The sequence below is a fragment of the Phocoena phocoena genome, chromosome 13 (genome assembly GCF_963924675.1).
Source record: "Phocoena phocoena chromosome 13, mPhoPho1.1, whole genome shotgun sequence".
NCBI lineage: Eukaryota > Metazoa > Chordata > Mammalia > Artiodactyla > Phocoenidae > Phocoena > Phocoena phocoena.
The window spans coordinates 23,784,205-23,809,895 of NC_089231.1; the positions used below are offsets into that span (position 1 = coordinate 23,784,205).

The 25,691-nt window shown below is 42.0% G+C and overlaps 1 protein-coding gene across 1 annotated transcript in view; it reads left to right on the plus strand.

Annotated features, from left to right (window-relative positions):
- The window catches only part of CFAP53 (cilia and flagella associated protein 53), a 65,959-nt gene that overhangs the window by 30,907 nt on the left and 9,361 nt on the right, over nucleotides 1-25,691 (plus strand). The window contains exons 5-7 of the mRNA XM_065890312.1: nucleotides 2,315-2,533; nucleotides 23,035-23,251; nucleotides 24,852-24,954. Coding sequence (XP_065746384.1) covers nucleotides 2,315-2,533; nucleotides 23,035-23,251; nucleotides 24,852-24,954 — 539 coding nt within the window. The remainder of the gene's footprint in view (nucleotides 1-2,314; nucleotides 2,534-23,034; nucleotides 23,252-24,851; nucleotides 24,955-25,691) is intronic.

The window sequence follows — 25,691 nt, forward strand, 5'->3', positions numbered from 1 at the left end:
GGCCCAAACAGAGAGAGAAAGAATTTTATGTTTACATTTTCATCCTACCTTAAAATATAAATTTTATTTCATCACCACCCTCAACCCTAACCCCTGGCAGCCACTGATGGGTTCTTTATCTCTATTATTTTGTAATTTCAAGAATGTTTTTACACCCTTTTTAATGTTATAACATTTGTTATAATTATAACAGTAATGTCATATTAAATAATAATATGAACATTTTCAAATGCACAGAAGTGGAGAGTACAATGATCATACTCATGTACTGATCTCCCAGTTTCAGCAGCTGTTGCATTTTGACATGTTGATTTCCTATATTCTACCCCCTTCTGTTTTTGTTTTAAAATATGTCCCAGGGACTTCCCTGGTGGTCCAGTGGTAAAGAATCCACCTTACAATGCAGGGGACGCAGGTTCAATCCCTGGTCAGGGAACTAAGATCCTACATGCTGCAGGGCAGCTAAGCCCGTGTGCCACAACTACTGAGCTTGCGTGCCTCAGCTAGAGCCCGCGTGCCCCAAACTACAGAGCCCACGTGCTCTGGAACCCAAGCACCACAACTAGAGAAGAGAAAACCCACATGCCACAACTAGAGAGAAGCCCGCATACCACAACAAAGAGCCCGCACGCTGCAATGAAAGATCCCGCGCGCCTCAGCAAAGATCCTGTGGGCCACAACTAAGACCCGATGCAGCCAAAAATGTGTGAGTGTGTGTATCCCAGACATGTCATTTCTCCCTTAAATACATCTCTAGTATGCGTCTCAACAACATGATTAAGGATATTTTCTTATACAATGCCAATATCAAACCTAAAAAAATTAATAATAATTCATTGCTATCATCTGAAATCAGCATCAAATTTCCATCACTGTCTAGGTTATTTGACATTTAAATCAGGATCCAAACATTGTTGTCCTCTTATAAGTCTCTTTTAGAATGAGTCACTGTTTATTATTCAAATCTGGTCACATTTGAGATTGAAAGGGGTGCATTTAATTCAGTACATAAGCGCAACGGTGTAAAATCAGAACTATCCTGGGGAAACCAAGACATATTAAACTGCTTTTAGGTCTCTTAATTTTGAGCAGTTCTCCCCCCATACCATCTTTACCTGCTTCATAGTCTGATTTGGCTGATTGCTGCCTCCTGGTATAGTCAACCTTACTTTTTAAAAAGTGTGGCCTGGAACTTCCCTGGTGGTCCAGTGGCTAAGACTCCACACTCCCGCTGCAGGGGCCCCGGGTTTGATCCCAGGTCGGGGAACTAGATCCCACATGCCACAAGTAAAAGTTTACATGCCGCAACTGAAGATCCCGCATGCCGCAACGAATGTCCTGCACGCGGCAACTAAGACCCGGTGCAGCCAAATAAATAAATGAATGAAAAATAAATAAATAAATAAAAAGTGTGGCCTGCTATCCCACTGGCTTTCATGTTTGATATCCATTGTTTTTCCTTAAATATTGCAGAGCATTTTTACTTTTATTGTCTCATTTGACCCTCACAATTCAGTGTGGAATTACTCTCATGACATTAATGGAAAAGTCTAGCATATAACTTCCCTCTCACAAGCCAGAAATCATGGCAGTCATGGCTGTTGTGAGTCTCAGTTAGATCAAGTCAATTGGGGATTATATCCCTCCTTACTATCAATGTGTCATCTCCTGTCCCCGCTGGGCAAGGACTTATCCCTCCAGGAGAGTGCAAATGCCTTTGACAGGAGGATTAATGCCTCAGTTTATACCAAGCTCACAGCACCCAACAGCAGTGGTACCCCAGTTAAAACTGATTGGTCAGGCAGTTAAGCTAGCCAGGAGGGTCAGATAGATAAGAAAATGAGAGGAATGGGGGAGAGCTTTTAAAGAACAACATGCTTAATTTACTTTTGTATATTTAGCTGATGTGGACATCTGCATTTCTGGACTCTTATTGCTGGTTAATAATGTATCCAAATCTAGATGTGCAGATGTGCATAGAAGACTAAAGTCTGGAAGGTCAATACACCAAAACGTTGAGAATGGTAGTGGGTGAATGGGTATTCAGAATAAAAGTGATTTATCCTTATACTTTTCTGCATTTTGAACTCCACAAGTATTTATTACTTTATAATCACACACAGACAGCAATTTCACAGAGCCGTATTGCTGATTCAGCAATGAAAAGGCAAGTTTTATTTCTTATAGTACCTTTTCACCCAGGAGTGTGTGTTTCCAAGAAACCATTTATTCTCACCTCTTAAATGAAATGCATTAACTTATTTGTTTTGTCCAACTGTACTGATACAGTATCTTCACTATTGTTCTGCCATAGGAAAATGACAAAACACAGGTGAAACTTGAGAATGAACAGGATAGGCTAAAGAAACAGAAGACAAAACAGGAAATAAGGGCTGCTTTGCAAAAAGCCCTCCAAGAGAAGATGGAGCATATTCAGCAGGAATACAGAGAAGATCAGGACTTGAACATGAAGCTCATGCAAAGCGCCCTTCAAAACTTACAGGAAGAGGCTGATAAAAGGAAGCAAAAAAGAGTAAGACATTTATTCAGTGCCTACTGTGTGCTGGATGAGGTTCCTTGTTGAGCTCTCAGTCTTACGGGAGCCAGCCATGTGTAGAATAAAGCATAACTGCTACTGTAAGTGTGGTCCATGAACCAACAGCATTAGCATCATCTGGGAGGATGTTAGAAATAGAAATTCATAGGCTTCAGACTCAGAATCTCCAAATTCAGATCTTGGCCAGGACAAGAAACCTGTTTTAACAAGTTCTCCCAGGTGATTCTGATGCTCACTAAAATTTGAGAACTCCTACTCTATAACATGGTATTAGTACTGTGATAGCAGGATGGGATCGCAGGAAGTGGAGTGACTAAGTATGTCCAGAAGTTGGGGACGACATCACTGAGAAAGTGGTGTTCAAGTTGTACTTTGAAGGATATGTAGTTTTGACAGGCAAAGAGAGTAGAGAAAATCATTCCAGTGTTTATTTAGCTGTTTCTTTAAAATTTGTATTGAACTCTTTCGGGTGTTGTTCTTTTCCTAAAGGTACTATGATTTGTTTTATTTTGTTTTGATAGACTTTATTTTTTAGAGCAGTTTTAGGTTCACAGCAAAATTGGGCAAAAAGTACATATACCCCCTGCCCCAACACATGCGTAGCCTTCCCCATTCTCAACATCCTCCACCAGAGGGTACATTTGTTACAATCGATGAACCTACATTGACACATTATCACCCAAAGTCCATAGTTTACATTGGGGTCCATTCTTTGGTGGTGTAGATCTATAGGTTTGGACAAACATATGATGACATTTATCCACCATGAGAGTATTATACAGAGTGATTTCACTAGGCTAAAAATCCTCTGTGCTCCACCTGTTCATCCTTTCCTCCACCCCAAACCCCTGGAAACCACTGATATTTTTACTATCTCCATAGTTTTGCCTTTTCCAGAATGTCATATCATTGGAATCATATAGTATGTAGCCTTTTCAGATTGGCTTCTTTCACTAACTAATATGCATTTAATTTCCCTCCATATCTTTTCATGGCTTGATAGCTCATTTACTTTTAGCACTGCATCTATTCCATTGTGTGGATGTACCACAGTATATTTATCCAGTCACCTTCTGAAGGACATCCTTGGTTGCTTCCAGGTTTTGGTGATTATGAATAAAGTTATTGTATACATTCTTAGGCAGGTTTTTGTGTGAACATAACCTTTGGGTAAATATCAGCATAACCTTTGGGTAAATATCATTTCGGTAAATATCAAGAAGCGTTATTGCTGGATCATATGGTAAGAGTATGTGTAGTTTTGTAAGAACAGCCAAATTGTCTTCCAAAGTGTCTATACCATTTTGCATCCCCACCAGCAGTGAATGAGAGTTCCTGTTGCGCAGCATCCTTTTCAGTATTTCGTGTTATCCGTATTCTGGACTTGAGCCATTCTATTAGGTGCGTGGTGACATATCATTGTTTAATTTTAATTTCCCTAATGTCATGTGATATAGAGCATTAAGGATTCTGAACCCAATTCCAATATGTAGAGTGGTATCCAAGCAATGCTCGGGACACGAGCTGGGTGTCCTACAATTCCGTTCAATTCTGACACTATCTACCCAGAGGTAGCATCGGATTCCGCAGGGAAAGGGCTCAGTTCTATAAGACTGCCCTCTACTTCAGTTGCCAGTCACAAGCCCAGATGGTTACCTGTGCTTCTGACCAACTGGCTACAAACTGGAAGTTCCAATGATTTCCCCCTCAAACTCAGGATGCCAATTGCAAATCCAAGTTGTTACTTGACAGACTGGCTGTAAATCAGAGGTTCCCATGACCCCCTCCTTGAGTTCAATTGATTGGCTAGAGCAGCTCACAGAACTCAGGAAACCAGTTTGCTCACTAGCTTACCAATTTATTACAGAGTATATTAAAGGATACAAATAAATAGCCAGATGAAGAGACATATAGGATGAGGTCCTGAACAAAGGAGCTTCTGTCCTCATGGAGTTTGGGGCCTGGCATGGTGGAAGTGTTCTGGTTCCCCAATTCTGAACCCTCTCCTTTGGGGTTTTTATGTAGGCTTCATTACATAGACATGATTGGTTAAGTCACTGGCCATCAGTGATTGATTTCACCCTCCAAACCTTCTCCCCTCCCCAGAGGTCAGGGAACTGGGGCTGAAAGTTCCAACCCTCTAATCACATGGTTGGTTCTCCTGGCAACCAGAGGTGTGGTCCAAAAGTCACCTCATTAACAGAACAAAAGACAACTTTGTTGCTCTCATCACTTAGGAAATTCTAAGGGTTTTAGGAGTTCTGTGCCAGAAATGGGGATGAAGACCAAATACATATTTATTAGAAATCATAACATCACGAGCATCTTTTTATATGTTTGCCATCTGTATATTTTTGATGCGGTGCCTGTTAAGATATTTGGCTCATTTTTTGAGTTGTTTGTTTTCTTCTTGTTGAGTTTTAAGAGTTCTTTGTATATTTTATCGCGAAAGCACCCTTCCTACCGTCTTGTTGTAGCTTCTTCTTTGTCTTTGGACGTAGAATATCTCTTCTGGTAGGTCCCAGTCTTTTTTTGTTAATGGTTGTTCAGCAGTTAGTTGTGATTTTTGTGTTTTCATGAGAGGAGGGGAGCTCAAGTCCTTCTGTTCCACCATCTTGTCTCCAATGCTCTCTGTATATTTTAGATAACAGTCCGTTATCAGATAAGTTTTTAGCAAATATTTTCTCCCAGTCTGTGACTTGTCTTTCATTCTCTTGATCAGAGCTTTCATAGAGCAAAATTTTTAATTTTAATGAAGTCTAGCTTATCTATTCTTTCTTTCATGGATTATGCCTTTGCTATTGTATCTAAAAGCTTATCACCAAACCCAAGGTCACCTAGATTTTCTCCTTTGTTATCTTCTAGGAGTTTTTTTTTTTTTCTTTTACAACTTCTAGGAGTTTTATATTTTATGTTTAGATCTTTGGTCCATTTTGAGTTAATTTTTGTAAAGGTGTAAGGTCTGTTTCTAGATACTATTTTTTTTTTTTTTGGCATGTAGATGTCCAGTTGTTCTAGCACAATTTGTTGAAGAGATTCTCTTAACTCCATTGTATAGCCTTTGCTTCCTAGTCAAAGATCAGTTGACTATATTTATATGAGTCTATATTGGGGCTCTGTGTTCTTTTCTATTGATCCATTGATCTATTCTTTCACCAATTCCATACCGTCTTGATTACTATAGTAAGTCTTAAAGTTGGGCAGGGTCAGTCGTCTGACTTTGATCTTGTCCTTAAATACTGAGTTGGCCAATTTGGGTCTTTAGCCTCTTCATATAAATTTTAGAATCAGTTTGTTGATTTCCACAAAATAATTTGCTGGGATTTTTTTTTAAATTACATTGAATCTATAGATCAAGAATGGAAGAACTGACATTTTGACAATATTGAGTATTCCTATTCATGAACATGGACTATCTCTCTATTTAGTTCTTTGATTTTTCTCATCAGCTTTGTGCTTTTCCTCATATAGATCTGGTACATATTTTGTTAGATTTGTACCTATGTATTTCATTTTTGGGGTGCTAATGTAAATGGTATTGTGTTTTTAATTTCAAATTCTACTTCATTGCTGGTTTATAGGAAATCAGTTGACTTTTGTATGTTAACCTTGTATCCTGTAACCTTCCTTTAATTGCTTATTAGCTCCAGGAGTTTTTTATAGGTTCCTTCAGATTTTCTACATAGACAACCAAGTTATCTGTGAAAAAAGGCCAACTTTATTTTGTTCTTCCCAATCAATATACCTTTCATTTCCTATTCTTGTCTTGTTGTTTCAGCTAGGACTTTCAGTATGATGTGAAAAAGAGTGCTGAGAAGGGCCATCCTTGCCTTGTACCTGATTTTAGTGGGAAAGCTTCTAGTTTTTCATCATTAAGTATGATGTTAGTTGTAGGTTTTTTGTAGATATTCATTATCAAGTTGAGGAATTCCCACCTTTATTCCTGGTTTACTGAGAGGGTTTTTTTTTTATTTTAACATGAGTGGGTGTTGGATTCGGCCAAAACTTTTTTCTGCATTACTTGATATGATCATGTGGTTCTTCTTCTTTAGCCTGTTGATATGATGGATTACATTAATTGATTTTTGCATGGTGAACCAGCCTTGCTACCTAGGATAAACCAATCAGAGAAGAAAAGAAATAAATGGAATCCAATTCAGAAAAGGAGAAATAAAGCTGTCACTGTTTGCAGATGACATGATACTATACAAAGAGAATCCTAAAGATGCTACCAGGAAACTACTAGAGCTAGTCAATGAATTTGGTAAAGCAGCAGGATACAAAATTAATGCACAGAAATCTCTGGCATTCCTATACTCTAATGATGAAAAATCTGAAAGTGAAATTAAGAAAACACTCCCATTTACCATTGCAACAAAAAGAATAAAATATCTATGAATAAACCTACCTAAGGAGACAAAAGACCTATATGCAGAAAATTATAAGACACTGATGAAAGAAATTAAAGATGATACAAATAGATGGAGAGATATACTATGTTCTTGGATTGGAAGAATCAACATGGTGAAAATGACTCTACTACCCAAAGCAATCTACAGATTCAATGCAATCCCTATCAAACTACCACTGGCATTTTTCACAGAACTAGAACAAAAAATTTCACAATCTGTATGGAAACACAACAGACCCCAAATAGCCAAAGCAATCTTGAGAATGAAACGTGGAGCTGGAGGAATCAGATTGCTCCTTGACTTCAGACTACACTACAAAGCTACAGTAATCAAGACAGTATGGTACTGGCGCAAAAACAGAAATATAGATCAATGGAACTGGATAGAAAGCCCAGAGATAAACCCACGCACATATGGACACCTTATCTTTGATAAAGGAGGCAAGAATATAGAGTGGAGAAAAGACAGCCTCTTCAATAAGTGGTGCTGGGAAAACTGGACAGGTAAATGTAAAAGTATGAAATTAGAACAGTCCCTAACACCATACACAAAAATAAACTCAAAGTGGATTAAAGACCTAAATGTAAGGCCAGACACTATCAAACTCTTAGAGGAAAACATAGGCAGAACACTCTGTAACATAAATCACAGCAAGATCCTTTTTGACCCACCTCCTAGAGAAATGTAAATAAAACCAAAAATAAACAAATGGGACATAATGAAACTTAAAAGCTTTTGCACAGCAAAGGAAACCATAAACAAGACCAAAAGACAACCCTCAGAATGGGAGAAAATATTTGCAAATGAAGCAACTGACAAAGGATTAATCTCCCAAATTTACAAGCAGCTCATTGTAGGGCGTGGCTGGATAGCCATTGCGCATGCGCTAAGTATGCCGCTAGGGCGCATGCACCTAATATGCTAATCAGGTTTTGAAGCAGTGGCCTATCCAAAGTCCGGCTTGCGAAATGCGATAACCATACGGACGAATCAGGGACTTACACGAGTCCTTAAGCCCTTATATAAGCAGACAGGCTCGAGCGTACGGGGTCTTCCTTCCATCCGCCCGAAACCAAGCTGTACTCCAATAAAGTGTGATGCGAGAAGAATCTAGCGTGTGGTGATTCGTCATTCTGCTGGTCAGAAGCGGCTCGCCGCAAGTGGTGCCGAAACCCGGGAACCTGCGCGCCCCGCATGGAGGACCGATTCAGAACTCGACACACGGAGTGAACCGCCGTTAAGTAGTCCAGTTTAGGGGATCTCTTTGTGTTTTTCCACAGGATCAAGATCCGATTTGGGTCCTGACAAGGTTAACAAGAGTCGTGGAAGATAATCCCAAGAACGATGTGGAGCGCTCAAGGAGTGACACTGGGCTGGATACTGTTGATGAGCTTCCCCCTGCTCAAGGCGGAGATCAAGACGTTTTGGGGAATTAGCCGAACTTGGCCAGTCCCCATCCCCGTTCATTCTCAAAGTACCGTTCTCCCAGTATTGTATTCCACTAGCTGTGAGATGAATACGGCTTGTGCTAGGCCACTAAGCACAGATTGGATGCTCTGAATAAGAGCAAGCAGATTGGAGAATTCCTAAAGGGAAATTGGTCCCGCGAGGCGGAGAAGATGATATTTAAGCAGAAGTTGAATATCCTGCAGCTGAATGCAACCAGAGTGGATCCAGTGACTCTTGGAGAATTTACCGCATGGCTAGCTAGAGCATTTTCCTTTTTTAAGGAATGGGTGGGTGTGGGACTGTTCGCAGCCTGCTGTTTGTTTGGGATAGTGTTGTGTCTCTGGTTGGTCTGTCGTATTCGCATTCGAACCCGGCGAGATAGGATAATGCTCACTCAGGCGCTTGTGGCCATCAGTGAAGGCGAGTCCCCCGCAGCCTGGCTCTCCACCCTAAAAAAATATGATCGCCCTTGCACAGAGGGGCCTTGCCGCCATTGCACCTCTATAGGGGATCGGCCCTAGGGGCTGCCTTTGCACGGAGAGGTCTCGTTACCATTGCACCTCCATGAGGAGCCCATGCCACGTGAAGACAGCCCTTGCACCCTGCAGTTCGATTGCGAGCATTGCACGCAGGAGGGTGTCTGCGAATGCAAGCGGAAACTACCGGTACACCGTGTACATACCCCGGTATGAGCACTGGTACAGGTCAATGTCCGCTGCAATGGTCGAAAAGAAAAAAGGGGGAGATGTAGGGCGCGGCTGGATAGCCATTGCGCATGCGCTAAGTATGCCGCTAGGGCGCATGCACCTAATATGCTAATCAGGTTTTGAAGCAGTGGCCTATCCAAAGTCCGGCTTGCGAAATGCGATAACCATACGGACGAATCAGGGACTTACACGAGTCCTTAAGCCCTTATATAAGCAGACAGGCTCGAGCGTACGGGGTCTTCCTTCCATCCGCCCGAAACCAAGCTGTACTCCAATAAAGTGTGATGCGAGAAGAATCTAGCGTGTGGTGATTCGTCATTCTGCTGGTCAGAAGCGGCTCGCCGCAGCTCATGCAGCTTAATAACAAAAAAACAAACAACCCAATCCAAAAATGGGCAGAAGACCTAAATAGACATTTCCCCAAAGAAAGAATGCTCAATGTCATTAATCATTAGAGAAATGCAAGTCAAAACTACAATGAGATATCATCTAACACCGGTCAGTATGGCCATCATCAAAAAATCTAGAAACAATAAATGCTGGAGAGGGTGTGGAGAAAAGGGAACACTTTTGCACTGTTTGTGGGAATGTAAATTGATACAGCCACTATGGAGAACAGTATGGAGGTTCCTTAAAAAACTAAAAATAGAATTACCATATGACCCAGCAATCCCACTACTGGGCATATACCCTGAGAAAACCATAATTCAAAAAGAGTCATGTACCAAAATGTTCATTTCAGCTCTGTTTACAATAGCCAGGACGTGGAAGCAACCTAAGTTTCCATTAACAGACGAATGGATAAAGAAGATGTGGCACATATATACAATGGAATATTACTCAGCCATAAAAAGAAATGAAATTGAGTTATTTGTTGTGAGGTGGATGGACCTAGAGTCTGTCATACAGAGCGAAGTAAGTCAGAAAGAGAAAAACAAATACCATTTGCTTACACATATATATGGAATCTAAGAAAGAAAAAAAAAAAGATCATGAAGAACCTAGGGGTAAGACGGGAAAAAAGACACAGACCTGCTAGAGAATGGACTTGAGGATATGGGGAGGGGGAAGGGTAATCTGTGATGAAGTGAGAGAGTGACATGGACATATATACACTACCAAACGTAAAATAGATAGCTAGTGGGAAGCAGCCACATAGCACAGGGAGATCAGCTTAGTGGTTGACCATCTAGAAGGGTGGGATTGGGAGGGTGGGAGGTAGGGAGACACAAGAGGGAAGAGGTATGGGAACATATGTATATGTATAACGGATTCACTTTGTTATAAAGCAGAAACTAACCATTGTAAAGCAATTATACTCGAATAAAGATGTTAAAAAAAAAGATCAGCTGTTATCCTTATGGGGATTCCCTTGTGTGTTATTTGTTGTTTTTCCCTTGCTGCTTTTAATTGTTTTTCTTTGTATTTAATTTTTGATAGTTTAATTAATATGTGTCTTGGTGTGTTTCTCCTCGGATTTATCCTCTATGGGACTCTCTTTGCTTCCTGGACTTGATTAACTATTTCCTTTCCCATATTAAGGAAGTTTTCAACTATAATCTCTTCAAATATTCTCTCAGTCCCTTTCTTTTTCTCTTCTTCTTCTGGGACCCCTGTAATTTGAATGTTGGTGCATTTAATGTTGTCCCAGAGGTCTCTGAGACTGTCCTCAATTCTTTTCATTCTTTTTTCTTTATTCTGCTCTGCAGTAGTTATTTCCAGTATTTTATCTTCCAGGTCACTTATCCATTCTTCTGCCTCAGTTATTCTGCTATTGATCCCTTCTAGAGTATTTTTAAATTCATTTACTGTGTTGTTCATCACTGTTTGTTTGCTCTTTAGCTCTTCTAGTTCCTTGTTAAATGTTTCTTGTATTTTCTCAATTCTGTTTCCACGATTTTGGATCATCTTTACTATCATTATTCTGAATTCTTTTTCTGGTAGACTGCCTATTTCCTCTTCACTTGTTAGGTCTGGTGGTTTTTTTCCTTGCTCCTTCATCTGCTGTGTGTTTCTCTGTCTTCTCATTTTGCTTAACTTACTGTGTTTCGGGACTCGTTTTCACAGGCTGCAGTTTGTAGTTCCTGTTGTTTTTGGTGTCTGTTCCCAGTGGCTAAGGTTGGTTCAGTGTGTTGTGTAGGCTTCCTGGTGGAGGGGACTCGTGCCTGTGTTCTGGTGGATGAGGCTGGATCTTGTCTTTCTGGTGGGCAGGTCCACGTCTGGTGGTGTGTTTTGGGGTGTCTGTGGCCTTATTATGATTTTAGTCAGCTTCTCTGCTAATGGATGGGGTTGTGTTCCTGTCTTGCTAGTTGTTTGGCATAGGGTGTCCAGCACTGTAGCTTGCTGGTCGTTGAGTGGAACTGGGTCTTGGTGTTGAGATGGAGATCTCTGGAAGATTTTCACCATTTGATATTATGTGGAGCTGGGAGGTCTCTTGTGGACCAGTGTCCTGAAGTTGGCTCTCCCACCTCAGAGGCACAGCACTGACTCCTGGCTGCAACACCAACAGCCTGTCATCCACACGGCTCAGAATAAAAGGCAGAAAAAAAAAAGGATGAAAGAAAGAAGATAAAATAAAATAAAGTTATTAAAATAAAAAAGTAATTATATTAAGAAAAAAAATTTTTAAGTAAAAAAACGGACAGACAGAACCCTAGGACAGATGGTAAAAGCAAAGCTATAGAGACAAAGTCACACACAGAAGCATGCACGTGCACACTCACAAAAAGAGAAAAAGGGGAAAAATATGTATATATCGTTGCTCCCAAAGCCCACCTCCTCAGTTTGGGATGACTTGTTGTCTCTTCAGGTATTCCACAGGTGCAGGTACATCAAGTTGATTGTGGAGAATTAATCCGCTGCTCCTGAGGCTGCTGGGAGAAATTTCCCTTTCTCTTCTTTTTTTGCACAGCTCCTGGGGTTCAGCTTTGGATTTGGCCCCGCCTCTGCATGTAGGTCGCCTGAGGGCGTCTATTCTTCGCTCAGACAGGACGGGGTTAAAGGAGAAGCTGCTTCGGGGGCTCTGGCTCACTCAGGCCGTGGGGAGGGAGGGGTATGGATGCGGGGTGAGCCTACGGTGGCAGAGGCTGGTGTGACGTTGCACCAGCCTGAGGCGCGCTGTGCGTTCTCCCGGGGAAGTTGTCCCTGGATCACAGGACCCTGGCAGTGAGGGGCTGCATAGGCTCCCGGGATGGGGTGCGTGGATAGTGACCTGTGCTTGCACACAGGCTTCTTGGTGGCGGCAGCCACAGCCTTAGCGTCTCATGCCCCTCTCTGGTGTCTGTGCTGTTAACCGTGGCTCACGCCCGTCTCTGGAGCTCCTTTAAGCAGCTCTCTTAATCCCCTCTCCTCGCGCACCAGGAAACAGAGGCAAGAAAAAGTCTCTTGCCTCTTCGGCAGCTCCAGGCTTTTTCCCGGACTCCCTCCCGGCTAGCTGTGGTGCACTAGCCCCCTTCAGGCTGTGTTCACGCCGGCAACCCCAATCCTCTCCCTGGGATGCGACCTCCGAAGCCGGAGCCTCAGCTCCCAGCCCCCGCCTGCCCCGGCGGGTGAGCAGACAAGCCTCTCGGGCTGGTGAGTGCTGGTTGGCACCGGTCCTCTGTGCGGGGATCTCAACGCTTTGCCCTCCACACCCCTGTTGCTGTGCTCTCCTCCGTGGCTCCAAAGCTTCCCCCCTTCGCCACCCGCAGTCTTTCCCCGCGAAGGGGCTTCTAGTGTGTGGAAACCTTTCCTCCTTCACAGCTCCCTCCCACTGGTGCAGGTCCCGTCCCTATTCTTTTGTCTCTGTTTATTCTTTTTTCTTTTGCCGTACCCAGGTATGTGGGGAGTTTCTTGTCTTTTGGGAGGTCTGAGGCCGTCTGCCAGCATTCAGTAGGTGTTCTGTAGGAGTTGTTCCACATGTAGATGTATTTCTGATGTTTTTGTGGGGAGGAAGGTGATCTCCGTGTCTCACTCTTCCGCCATCTTGCAGCTCCTCCATAGATTATTGATTTTAGATCTTTTTCTTTCCTTATATGTATGTGTGTGCATATATGTATATACGTGTGTGTATATTTATATATATATTCTAGAGGAAGTACATGGCATGCCTTCAGGGACCACAGATGGTAGTCAAAGCAGAGTGCAGACAGAGAGAGGCAGGACCTGAGGCACATGCCTTTGTTAGGATCCATGGGTGGAGTACTTTGTGGTTCCCAGGCTAAGGCTGGATTGGTCAACTCAAAAGTGTGGGGTTTCAGTAAGCCCCACAGGGGTCTTATCTAAGAGGTATATAAGGGGAAGATGTTGGGAGGTGGGGCACTGTTGATCACAGGGGCTCTTGGGGAAGTCATATTAGGAACTTACATTAGCTTGTGATTCTGTGGACTGCTATCTAGAGCATGCACTTGCATGAGGGCTTGTGTCAATTTGAGATCCCTGCAGGATACTTAGCCAAACAATATGGATTCAGAGGCAGCGATGCAGTAGAGTAGCTTAGCTAAACTCTTTTTTTTTTTTTTTTGTGGTACACGGTCCTCTCACTGTTGTGGCCTCTTCCGCTGCGGAGCACAGGCTCCGGACGCGCAGGCTCAGCAGCCATGACTCACAGGCCCAGCCTCTCTGTGGCGTGTGGGATCTTCCCGGACCGGGGCATGAACCCGTGTCCCCTTCATCGGCAGACAGACTCTCAACCACTGTGCCACCAGGGAAGCCCTTAGCTAAACTCTTGACAGTCTATCCTGTGATTCCTTGTCATCAGGAATAACAATCACTTGTGTAGTGGATATGTTAAAGGACATAGGTATTGTTTTCTTTCTTTTAAAAAATTTTTTTTTTGACCATGCCGCATGGCATGTGGGATCCTAGTTCCCATACCAGGGAGCAAGCCTGCACCCCCTGTGTTGGAAGCACAGCGTCCCAACAACTGGGCCACCAGGGAAGTCCCAGTATTGTTTTCTGAAGCCACCTTAAGGCACATTTAACCAAGGCAATAATGATGAAGCCTATGATAAATAGACTTGCTACTGTTTGGAATCCAGGTCTTAGCCATTGCCCTCAGGTGGATGTCAAGAGCCATGAGAACAAATCAGGGACCTCGGAATGTGGGAATTTGTTGAAATACTTTAGTGATATTAAGCATGACCTGTATCTCTTGACATCTGGAGGTTGGCCTGTAACAATGTTACAATAATAGGGATCATCTCCATGGATAGCTTGCAGACTGGGCAGAGTCAAGTAGACCTGCTCCAGCCCCTTGAGTCAGATCCACAACAGACTATGAATGAGGTGTTATTCATCATTAAGAGGCGATGAGTATACAGGGTGAGGTCCAGCCTTTGTGTTTGAGTATAGTCGGTAGCCCTCAGAAAGTACTGCAGTTACTTTGATGCCTACACACAGGGTGCCATGTGTAGGGTCTAGATTAGGGGTTTGGTCCAGCCTAAATGAGGCTCGAGGTGTTTTGGAGGGAATTAGTACAAGGGTCTGATAACCAGGAAGAGCTATAGGATATGTAGGGACATGGGGCTGTACATCTTGCCCTGAGTGCTCACAGACCCAACACCTTTTTACTTGCAAGTCCTGAGCTGCCACCTTGCAGGTTTGTATGAATATATTTGTCATGTAGGATCTAGGGTTGTGGTGTGGGGCAGGGTCGTGGCATGCAGCAGGAAGGAGTTGTGGATGAGATGTAGAGAGGTGTGGAGGTAGCTTTTTGGGTATGGAGGATGTGCTGGCAGTGGTGGTGGTGCTGGGAATAATGAGGGGAGTAGGCCTGTTGTGGATACATCAGGTAGAAAGCAAAAGCTGTCATCTAGTCCATTGAGCAGGGAACACAGCACTGAGAATTCCCTGACCATGGGGTCTAGGCAGGTCAGTCAGGCTAGAGGTGCCTCATTGTGGCTCATATAGTTTAGAATACATTGTTTGGCTTGCCATAAAGGTGAAATGATGTCTAATGCTGCCAGGCAGTCAGCAGGGGACTTATAGATTTTCAAGGGTTTTTATAGAGGCAAGGGTCATGAGGCAAGCAGTTAGCTATTTCAGGAAAATAGTACTCTGTAGAGTCTTCTGGGTTGATCAACTGGAGGCGTTTTTGCATCTTGGCCTTGAGGTTAACAGTCACTGTCACCGAACTGCACTTGGGTTGGCTCGCCCAACACATGCAGCAAAGCCAATCTACTGACGCGGGATTGTGGTGAAGGAAAGTACAGTGTTTATTTGTAGGGCACCAATCAAGGATAACAGGTGGCTCATGCTCAAAAGACCTAAATTCCCTGATGGCTTTCAAGGATGAGTTTTTAAAGACAAAGTGAGGGAGAGGGTCATGGGTAACATGATCAGCTCGTACACAGTTTTCTGACTGGTGGGTGGTGAGGCAACAGGATGATGTTTCAGGAACCTAAATCATCCGTCTTCTGGCTCCCCACAGTTGGGGGTCTCTCCTATAGTCGGGGGTCTATGTGCTGGTGGTCAGGATCTGGTGGGGTGCTGGTGTCTATAAAAACAATTCAAGAGTGTGTATCAGATTGCTATCTGGATCCCTCAGGGAGGAACCACAGTCCTCTGACTCTGTTTTATGGCTGACTTATTGTTTAAGTTACTATTACTTTTCTTGCTTGACTGCTTTTTCCTTGTTTCTGCATTACCCCGATTCTCTAATTATTAACTTATTGAGCCTGGTCTTTAAAACTCAAGAGGATGAGGAAACCAAAGCTTTTCCTACAAAAAAGAAGCAGGGGACACAGAGAGCTCTGTGACCGGGAAGGTCCCATAGGGTCCTGCTTGGTTTCAACAGCCTTGAGGTTAACAGTCACCACAGTCATCACCCCCTGGTGTGGAGGGGATCTGGGAGACAAAAGTCCCAACGTCCAATGAGGTTGGGGCACGTTGTCTCCCTCTTTGTTCTGTTGGGTTGTTGTGTTGTCACCTGAGGTACAGTCATGTCCAGCAGTGAGCCCTTGGTCTGGGGCTATGTTCTCTGCAGAGCTAGTGTGCTTCGGGGTGGCAGAGGCTAGCTTGCACTAGCCTTACACTAGCCTCTTCCCAGGTGGAGAGTCATGAAGGGTAGGAATGGCTGGTTGGTGTTAAGTTCTGAGTATAAATGCTAGAGGCCTGACTCAGGACGAAACTACAAGTATGCGCTCTACTACTAGTTGAGCAGATTCAGTGAACTCCACGGGGTCATCAGGGGCATACCTTGCTAAGGAACACTTGGTGTCCATGACCAAGCTTTGTGGGGACTCTAACCACAATGTGTATAGATTCTGGGCACAATGATAGGCTAGTCCTAGGGACATTTTGTGGATGGCAGCTTTGTAATCCAGAGATCACCCCATTAAAACTATAGTAAGATCATTAGAGCATGAACTTGCCAGCCAGAGGAGTCTGATTTGGTTACATTGAGACGGCCATTCTGCCTGGGATATAATTTGAGGCATGGTCTAAAAGGGAGTGACTCACTTAAGCATCGCTTCTACTGGCACCATTTAATGTAGAGGGAGGTGAACTCTGGGTCAGAATCCATGCCTGCTGGCAAACTGGCAGAAACTCTTCTAACAGGGCCTGCCAGCACCTGGTGCTCTGCTATCCAGTTGCGCCCCTGGCTGGTTTTGTTCCAGCGTATCTCCTGAGACGTGGTTAGGCCTGAGGGGTCTACTGGTAATCCTATTACCCATGCTGTACACAGTAAGAGTAATAGGCACATCTAAGATCATTTACATTTGACTGACTTGCAGAGGCCTCCTTTGGGGCCAGCAATCTGGATACTGACCAAAGGTGGGGTATAGTTGCTTTGGAGCATGAGCTCATTTACCTCTTCATCTAAGGTTAGGTAGGGACCCAGCCCACATCTGCTGATAGAGGCTGCTAGATCCCAGGGTCCTTTTTGGATTTCATTTCCTAATGTGGTTGACAACCACTAGGTTGAGGGCCACTTTTCCTCTCTCTGAGATCCACACAGCTCAGCTAGTGGGTCCTGGAGCTATAATTTCAATCTCCAGCAAAATTTGTGATGAATTTGTTTTAATTAACCAGCCTTTATAACCCAAATAATGAGTCGTAGCTGGTGGCCCTAGATTCGTGACTGATACTGAGTCATCTTCTGGGTCAATAAAATCTGTATAATCATGATTCTAAGGAATTTGGTAGGAATTTGTCCTCTCAGGCTTTCAATTATAAGTGGATCATATTGCACAATCTGCCCTTGACTGGGTTGCCAGTGTGTGGAAGACAGAGAGACAATGGAATAATCAGAATGGTAAGGGGAGTATTCACCTGGTGAGTGGATGTGAGTGGCATCCTCTCTAATGTCAGAGGATTGGGGGATCCCTTTTAGTACTAACAGGGGAGTCTTTGGAGGAGACTGGTAGTACGTGTAGTGGTGTTTAGAGACATGAAGCTGGGAATTAAGTAGTATTAGAGCCTGGGGCCAAATTTCTGTCCATTTGGGGGACAACACAGTGTATAAGAGCTTGAGGAGTATATCTATGTGTAGGCCATTGTGTCTTTCTGTAAGTCCAGCTGCTTGAGGCTGGTAAGCTAAGTAGAATTCCACAAGATTCCGTATTCTAGAGCCCATGATGGAACAACTTGGGAGGTGAAATGGGTACCTTGATCTGAATCTACTCTTGGTGGGGCAAAGGGGATGAGCACATACTTGATTAAGAAGGAGGTCACATAATGGGAAGCAGCCAGCAGACATCCAGTGAAGGTATGGATGATGGTGTTTGCATACCTATTAGATCTCGTGGAGGGCAACAGCAGCCTGATAAACTCCATATGCCATCTGAAGTAGAGTCTGTCGCTTGGGGCATGTGTCCCCACCAAGCATCTTTCCAGAGTTTTGTTCGGGAGCAAAGGAAGCAATTATCTACCACCACTTTGGCTAGAGCTGGAGTAAAGGGCATACACCTGTATGCCCAGTCAGTAAGTGCTGTCACTCCCCTATGGCCTGATATAATATGGGCCCACTCTGCTAGTGGGTATGGCACTGAGGAATAGTTGTGTCCAGGGTCGCTTTTGGTACTCCGGGAGGGGGCTCATACATGTAATTTAGATGAGTCTGTAACGTTACTATATGCTTCTGGTGTTTGCTGTGTGTGTGTGTGCAGAGACGAATGACCCTAATCGGCATGTGTGAGTTGGCTATTTCTTTCCAAATGGAGGCACCCCAGATGGGCTTTCCCTGAATCATGAAATTATCCTTTTGCCATTGTCCAGACTAGACTGTGAATCCATTGGCTACCTCCCAGGAGTGAGGGAAAAATATGTGCCCTTAGAAATCTCATTTGTATGATCTGTCGTAGATCAAGGTACACTGCCTCTAACTCTGCCAGTTGGACCGAGTCAAGAAAGCTGTCCTATACTAGGGATGTGCCATGGCCTATGTGTACAATGGTGGTGCTGCCAGTGGTGGTGCTCCCTTTCCATGTCAGATTTTGTCTGCAAGGAAGGGCCTCCCCAAACTACTAGATGGGCTGGCATGAGGGTGCCACTAGTTGCACCTCAATGTCAGTGAGCAAGGGGCTGGGCATGGGGAAACCACTTTCCTGTAATTTGGAAAGACCCTTGATATCAGATTTAGCCCTTTTCTGAAGGTGCTATTTCCATTTTAACAGTGAGGCCTCAGTGGCCGTGCCGAGCCTCTGCCAGGTTGAACCCCTCACAAAGTGGAGGAACATGGCCTTGTAATTTGGGGGGGGGACTCCCTGTAAGAAGAATTATCTGGATCTGGGGTCAATTAGGGCCTCTTCAGGATTGGAGGTGAAATCTAGGTCATCTGGGTTGCTCTGTTCAAAGAAGTGATAGATCCATTGACCCATACCAGTCTTACAGAGAGGGAGTCAGGCCTCATCTAGTGTTTTCCATTGGCTTTGAACCTTTGTGGTAATAACCACAGTAAAAGGGTGATCTCAGTGCCAAGCGTTAAAAATCCAAGTAAACAGGGGAAGAGATTCTCTTTCTATACCTTTAGGGCTAGTGCCTTTGGGTTTGGACTCTCCCTGGTCATTGGAAGCCTCAATTATGGTGTTTCCCTTTTCCCACATGGAAGGCTAGAGGTTGCCCAGAGTTGGGTTTTTCCCTTCCCCCAGGTCAGTGAGGCTCTGATAAAACCCCAGCAGGTTAGGCTCTGGTTAAATACTTTCTCCTGGGGCTTCCCTGGTGGCGCAGTGGTTGAGAGTCCGCCTGCCAATGCAGGGGACACGAGTTCGTGCCCCGGTCTGGAAGGATCCCACATGCCACGGAGCGGCTGGGCCCGTGAGCCACAGCCGCTGAGCCTGCGCGTCTGGAGCCTGTGCTCCGCATCGGGAGAGGCCACAACAGTGAGAGGCCCACGTACCACAAAAAAAAAAAAAAAAAAAAAAAAAAATACTTTCTCCTGAGGCCAAACCTTATTAAGAAGAATAGAATGCTCTGGTGTATTTCAGAATGGTTCATTTTCCCCTCCCCTTGCCATAAGCATGAGGGGATTTTTCTCTGATATTTACTGTAGAACCTGAGGTAAGGTTTTGTGAGTTTACAGGAGGTAAAACTCACAAAAGTGTGGGGTCCCCCTGGATGATTGGGTCCCCTTAGAGTTTTTAACTCAGAGCAGTCCACACTGAGCCTCCAGCCAATCTCATTGTGTTTTCAATTTGCATTTCCAAAATAGCTAATGATGTTGACCAACTTTTAATGTGCTTATTTGCCATCTGTATATCCTCTTCAACCAAATGTCTTCTGATATCTTTTGCCCATTTTCTTATTGGATTGCTTATTTGATTTTTCCCTTTCTTTCTTTCTTTCTTACTATTTTTGCTATTGAGCTTTTTCTTCTCAATTGGATATTTTTTTCTTAAATTCTTAACAGCTTCATTAAGGTATCATTCATAAAACATACAATTCACCCATTTAAAGTGTACATTTCAATGGATTTTAGTGCAACCATCACCACAGTTGATTTTAGAACATTTTTATTATCCCACTTGCCCTCTTCCCCTCCCTCCACCCCCAATCCTAAGCAACTACTAATAGTCTGTCTCTATTGATTCCCTATTCTGGACTTTCATATGAATGAAATCATATATTATGGGATCTTCTGACTGGCTTCTTTCACTCAGCATAATGATTTCAAGGCTTATCCATGTTGTAACCTGTATGAGTAGTTTATGCCTTTATACGGCTGAGTAATATGTCAGTGTATGGATATACCACATTTTGTTCATACATTTGTCAGTTGATGGGCATTTGAGTTGTTTCTACTTTTTTGCTATTATGAGTAATGCTAATGTGAACATTCATATGTGAATTTTTGTTTGGACATGTATTTTTGTTTCTCTTGGGCATATACCTAGGAGTAGAATTACTGACTCTATGTTTAAGCTTGTGAGTGATCACCAGATTGTTTTTCAAAGTGGCTTCACTGTTTTATATTCTCACATACTTAGGAGGGTTCTGATTTTTCCACATGCTTGTTAACATTTGTTATTGTCTGTCTTTTTTATTTTAACCATCCTAGTTTGTCTAAAGTAGTATGTTACTGTGGTTTTCATTTGCATTTCCCTAATGAGTAAAAACGTTGAGCCTCTTTTTCTGTGCATGTTGGCCATTTATATATCTTCCTTGGAGTAATCTATCTAAAGGCTACTGAAGTCTTAAGTATATTCAAGTTATTTGCCCAGTTTTTAACTGGGTTGTCTTTTTATTATTGAGTTGTAGGAGCTCTTTTTATGTTCTAGACACAAATCCCTTATCACATGAGTGATCTGTAAATATTTTTCTCATTCTGTGGGTTGCCTTTTCACTCTTGATGGTGTCCCTTGAAGTACAAGAGTTTTAAGTTTTGATGAAGTAAAATTTATCTATATTTACTGTTGTTGCTTGTGCTTTTTGGTGTCATATCTAAAACACTCTTATTACCCCAAGGTCATGAAGATGTCCTGTTTTCTTCTTAAAGTTTTATAGTTTTAGCTCTCACATTTAGGCCTTTGATCCATTTTTTTTAAAGATTTTTTTGATGTGGAGCATTTTTAAGGTCTTTATTGAATTTGTTACAATATTATTTCTGTTTTATGTTTTGGTTTTTTGGCCGCGAGGCATGTGGGATCTTAGCTCCCTGACCAGGGATTGAACCCACACCCCCTGCATGGGAAGGTGAAGTCTTAACCACTGGACTGCCAGAGAAGTACCTGCCTTTGATCCATTTTGAGTTAACTTTTGTATGTGGTATGAGGTAGAGGCCTAACTTCATTCTTTGGCATGTGGATATCCAGTTGTCCCAGCACCATTTGTTGAAGAGACTATTTTTCCTCTATTGAATTGTCTTGGCACTATGTCAAAAATCAATTGACAGTAAATGTGAGGGTTTATTTTGGACTCTCAGTTCTATTCCATTAATCTATATATCCATTCCTAGGCCAATATCATGTCTCGATCACTATAGATTTGTAGTAAGTTTGAAATCAGGAAATGTGAATTTTCCAACTTTGTTCTTCATTTTCAAATTGTTTTGGCTATTCCAGCTCCCTTGAATTTCCATTTGAATTTAGGATCAGCTTGTCAATTTCTGCAAAGAAACCAACTGGGATTTTGATAGGGATTATTTTGAATTTATAGACCAATTTGGGGATAATTGCCATTTTAACAATATTGTCTTCTGATCCATGAACATCAGATATCTTTCCATTTATTTAGGTCTTCTTTAATTTTTTTCAGTAATGCTTCTTAGTTTTCAGAGTATAAGGTTTGCACTTCTTTTGTTAAATTATTCCCCAAAGTATGAAACTATGTATACAAGCCATTCTGAGGGTGCAGCTACACCCTCAGATCTTGCTAGTTCTACCTCAAATCTGTGATATTCTCAAAAGAGATCACAGATTGGATCAAACAGCACAAATACAATACCATGAAAGACAGAAGGCAACTGCAATTACCTGTGTTATAAAGCCTAGTTCACAGCCCTAGCTGCACAGTCAAATCACCTGGGGACTTAAAAGCTATTCATTAGATAGGAATCTCGAGGGGTGAGACTTAGTACTTTTTAAAGCTCCCCAGGTGATTTCAAAGTGTAGCTAAGATTGACATTTGCTGTTGTAAATTATCAACTAACTCATCTTCTAGTCAGAGACAGTGCTGTAATAATAGTAGTGACTTATTTTATCAGGTTGATATTTCATCTACCTAAATTAAAATAAAGTTGTATAATTGAAAATTATTTGGGAACTTCTTTGAGAAACAATTTGAGAAAGTATTTGAATTACTATTTGAACTGTTCAAAAATGTGTTATAAAACATTTCAAACAGTTGCAAAGAATAGTACAATGAACCCCCATGTGTCAATTTCCTAACTTCAACAACCATCAACCAATAGCTATTCTTGTTTCATCTGTCTCTCCCACCCATTTTCCACTGTCACCCGAATTTTTTTTTTAATAAATTTATTTATTTATTTTTGGCTGCATTGGGTCTTCGTTGCTGCACGCGGGCTTTCTCTAGTTGCAGCAAGCGGGGGCTACTCTTCGTTGTGGCGTGCGAGTTTCTCATTGCAGTGGCTTCTCTTGTTGCGGAGCACAGGCTCTAGGTGCGTGGGCTTCAGTAGTTGTGGCATGTGGGCTCAGTAGTTGTGGCTTGCGGGCTCTAGAGCACAGGCTCCATATCTGTGGCGCATGGACTTAGTTGCTCCGCGGCATGTGGGATCTTCCCGGACCAGGGATCGAACCCATGTCCCCTGCATTGGCAGGCGGATTCTTAACCACTGCGCCACCAGGGAAGCCCCACCCCGAACATTTTTAAGTAAACCCTGGAAATAATATTTTACAATATCTGTAAATGTCAGTATGTAATTCTGAAATATTGGAATTGTAGCTCTAAAAGATTATTTTAAAACTTACCCTCTATATCATTATTGCACCTAAAAGTTTTAACAACATGAGGTAATTTTTATGTTATGTAGGAAGATATGATAAGAGAACGGAAGATATATCATCAGTACTTGGCACAGCGGCGTGAGGAAGAAAAAGCTCAGGAGAAAGAACTGGACAGAATGTTAGAGAAGGAGAAGGAAAAGAAGTTTGCTGAGAAGGACAAGGAGCTGAGACTTGAAAAGGAGGCAAGAAAACAACTTTTGAATGAGGTCATGTATACAAGAAAACTGCAAGTTCAAGAAAAGTGTAAGGAAATGAATTATAATTATATTATATTTGGGCCTTAATTCAATTTAAGTAGCAACCAAAATATTTATTAAATAAGTATTATGTGTGAAATACTATGGAGAATGTAAAAAGGATTAAGGCAAGATCGCTGCTTTGCAGGGACCTTACCTAATTGAATACTTGAATATCTTTCTGCAGGTGTCTCCATACGTCCATACCTGCATGCCTTTGCTTGGGTAGTTTTCTCTCCCTATGATACTTTTGATCTTGAGAAATCCTGGACATCCTTCAAGGCCAGCTCAAATATCTCATTCCCTGAGAGGCCCTCTGTGTTCCTCTATTCATAATAAATCTCTCTGGGGTTCTCACCATTGCTTGTTCACATCTCTTAGCATACCACTGAATTCCCTCAGCTTCAGTGCTTGGTCACAGAAGGAAATATTTGTTGAGAGGATTTCTATACCCAGATGTAAACATTTACTAGTAGGGTACTATGGACTTCACACTAGCTGTCTTTGCAAGAGAAAGCTCATCTTGGTTCCACTGATTAATTCTCCACTCCAGGAATTATAATGGCAGTTGAAAATTGTTAAGCCAGTATTAGATGGAGTTTTAAGAAATGAAAAGAAAGCTTCTATGATAAAATGATTTCTGTATTGTCCCATGATAAATGTTTTAGAATATATTGAGAAAACATGGAAAATTTAAGTATTTGGAACCATTTATAAACAAGGAAATAAAATCAACCATAATGCACCACCCAGGAATAGCTACTGTTCACAACTTCCTGTATTTCCTTCGAGTATTTTTTATTATATATGTCATTTCCCCTCACAAATTAGGATCTTGTTGTATATATTTTTTAACAGCTTGCATTTCCCACTTATCATTAATATTTTTCCAGGTTATTTTTCTTCAATTGTAAGATTTGTAATGCTGCCTAGAAATCCATTATAAAAATGGACCATAATTTATTTTACCTAAACACAGCTAATGGACCTTCAGCTTGTTTTGAATCTTTTTCCTCGTGTGTTAGTACTGGAGGTGACTGTCTCTGTACATGGGTTTTTTGGCTCATATATGATTAAGATAAATTCCTGTAAATGGATTTGGGACCAAAGATATGTACATTTTAGATGTATATTGCCTGGTTTTATTTATTCTTTTGTGAACTCTGTTCTCTTTGTCATTTTTTTACCTACTGGGTTGTTTAAGTTTTCCTTATTTAATTTATAAGAGACTTACATACTGTTTTTCCAATACTTATTTTGTAATAAATAAAGTCGCCTATTAATATAAATGGCAATAGAACTGTTTGTCCTCAAGAAGAGAAAAGTGAGAAGTGTTCAAACAGTGGTAATCTGGTATGAAAAAGGCTGATCATAGATTTCAGTGACAAATGATTAAGAGAAAATCTCTGTAGATTGCAGCACATATGAATCTAAACCCTATTCTTTCCTTAAAGGAGATGACTACTTCTACCTTACTAAGCTAAGATCCAGCCCAGTGATTCTAAGCTCTGCCTTTCTAAAGACAATATGGCATCGATGCCCCGAAAGATGTCAGCAAGGCTTTTCTGAAAAAGTCATTCAGCAAAAATTACTTTTGTCTTTCTTAGTGCAACGCAAAGCAAAAGAACAGGAAGAACGTGCTATGGAACAGGAGCGCATAAATGAAGGTCTTAAAGAGCTTAACCGTGAAGAGAGGGAGGATTTTGCAAGGTATGATTTTGTTTTCTTTATTATTACTAACTAACCGAAAATAGGAGATTTTTAGCATAGAGGACAATGTGCCATAATTCATGTATTATTGATGTTATTTTACATCAGTCTTACATTTGTCCTAAAAGCTCAATTCAGTTTATAAAATTTCATATAAAAATAAGCAACAACCATTTTGGTAAAATTAAATTCTGTACATTGTGTAATTCTGATTATACACATTAGGTATTAAACTAGATAAACATCTTAAAAAATAAAACAAATTAGAAACATTTTTTATAAAGTAGGCACCAACCCTAAATCATAATGAAATAAGTTTTTTCCCCCATGAAATAAACCCGGAAATACAGCATGACCTAATTAGTTAGATTAACAGAAATGGCTTATGGGGTTATGATTCCATGCAAATGTCCCAGGAAGATTTTTTGTAGCCTCACTGAGCTGGAAAACTGAAGTACTCTGGGTGCTTTGAGATGTACCACTTCCCTCCTCGGGCAAGTGTCCCTCTGGTCACCATAATCAGGCTCAGGTAGAGAAAATTGGTTGATGCCTCCTTGCAGCCTTTCACAGATCATAGCAGTCCCTTCCCACTGATGACTATGACACCCAATTCAGGTGACCAGTGTGGTGGAGAAAGAGGACCTGGCTCCTCTAATTACTGGTCACCCTCCCTGTCCCTAGGGCCTGTTCCCCGGCTCACCCATATTTGGTGCATAGAAATAAGCTCTCTTCTTTAT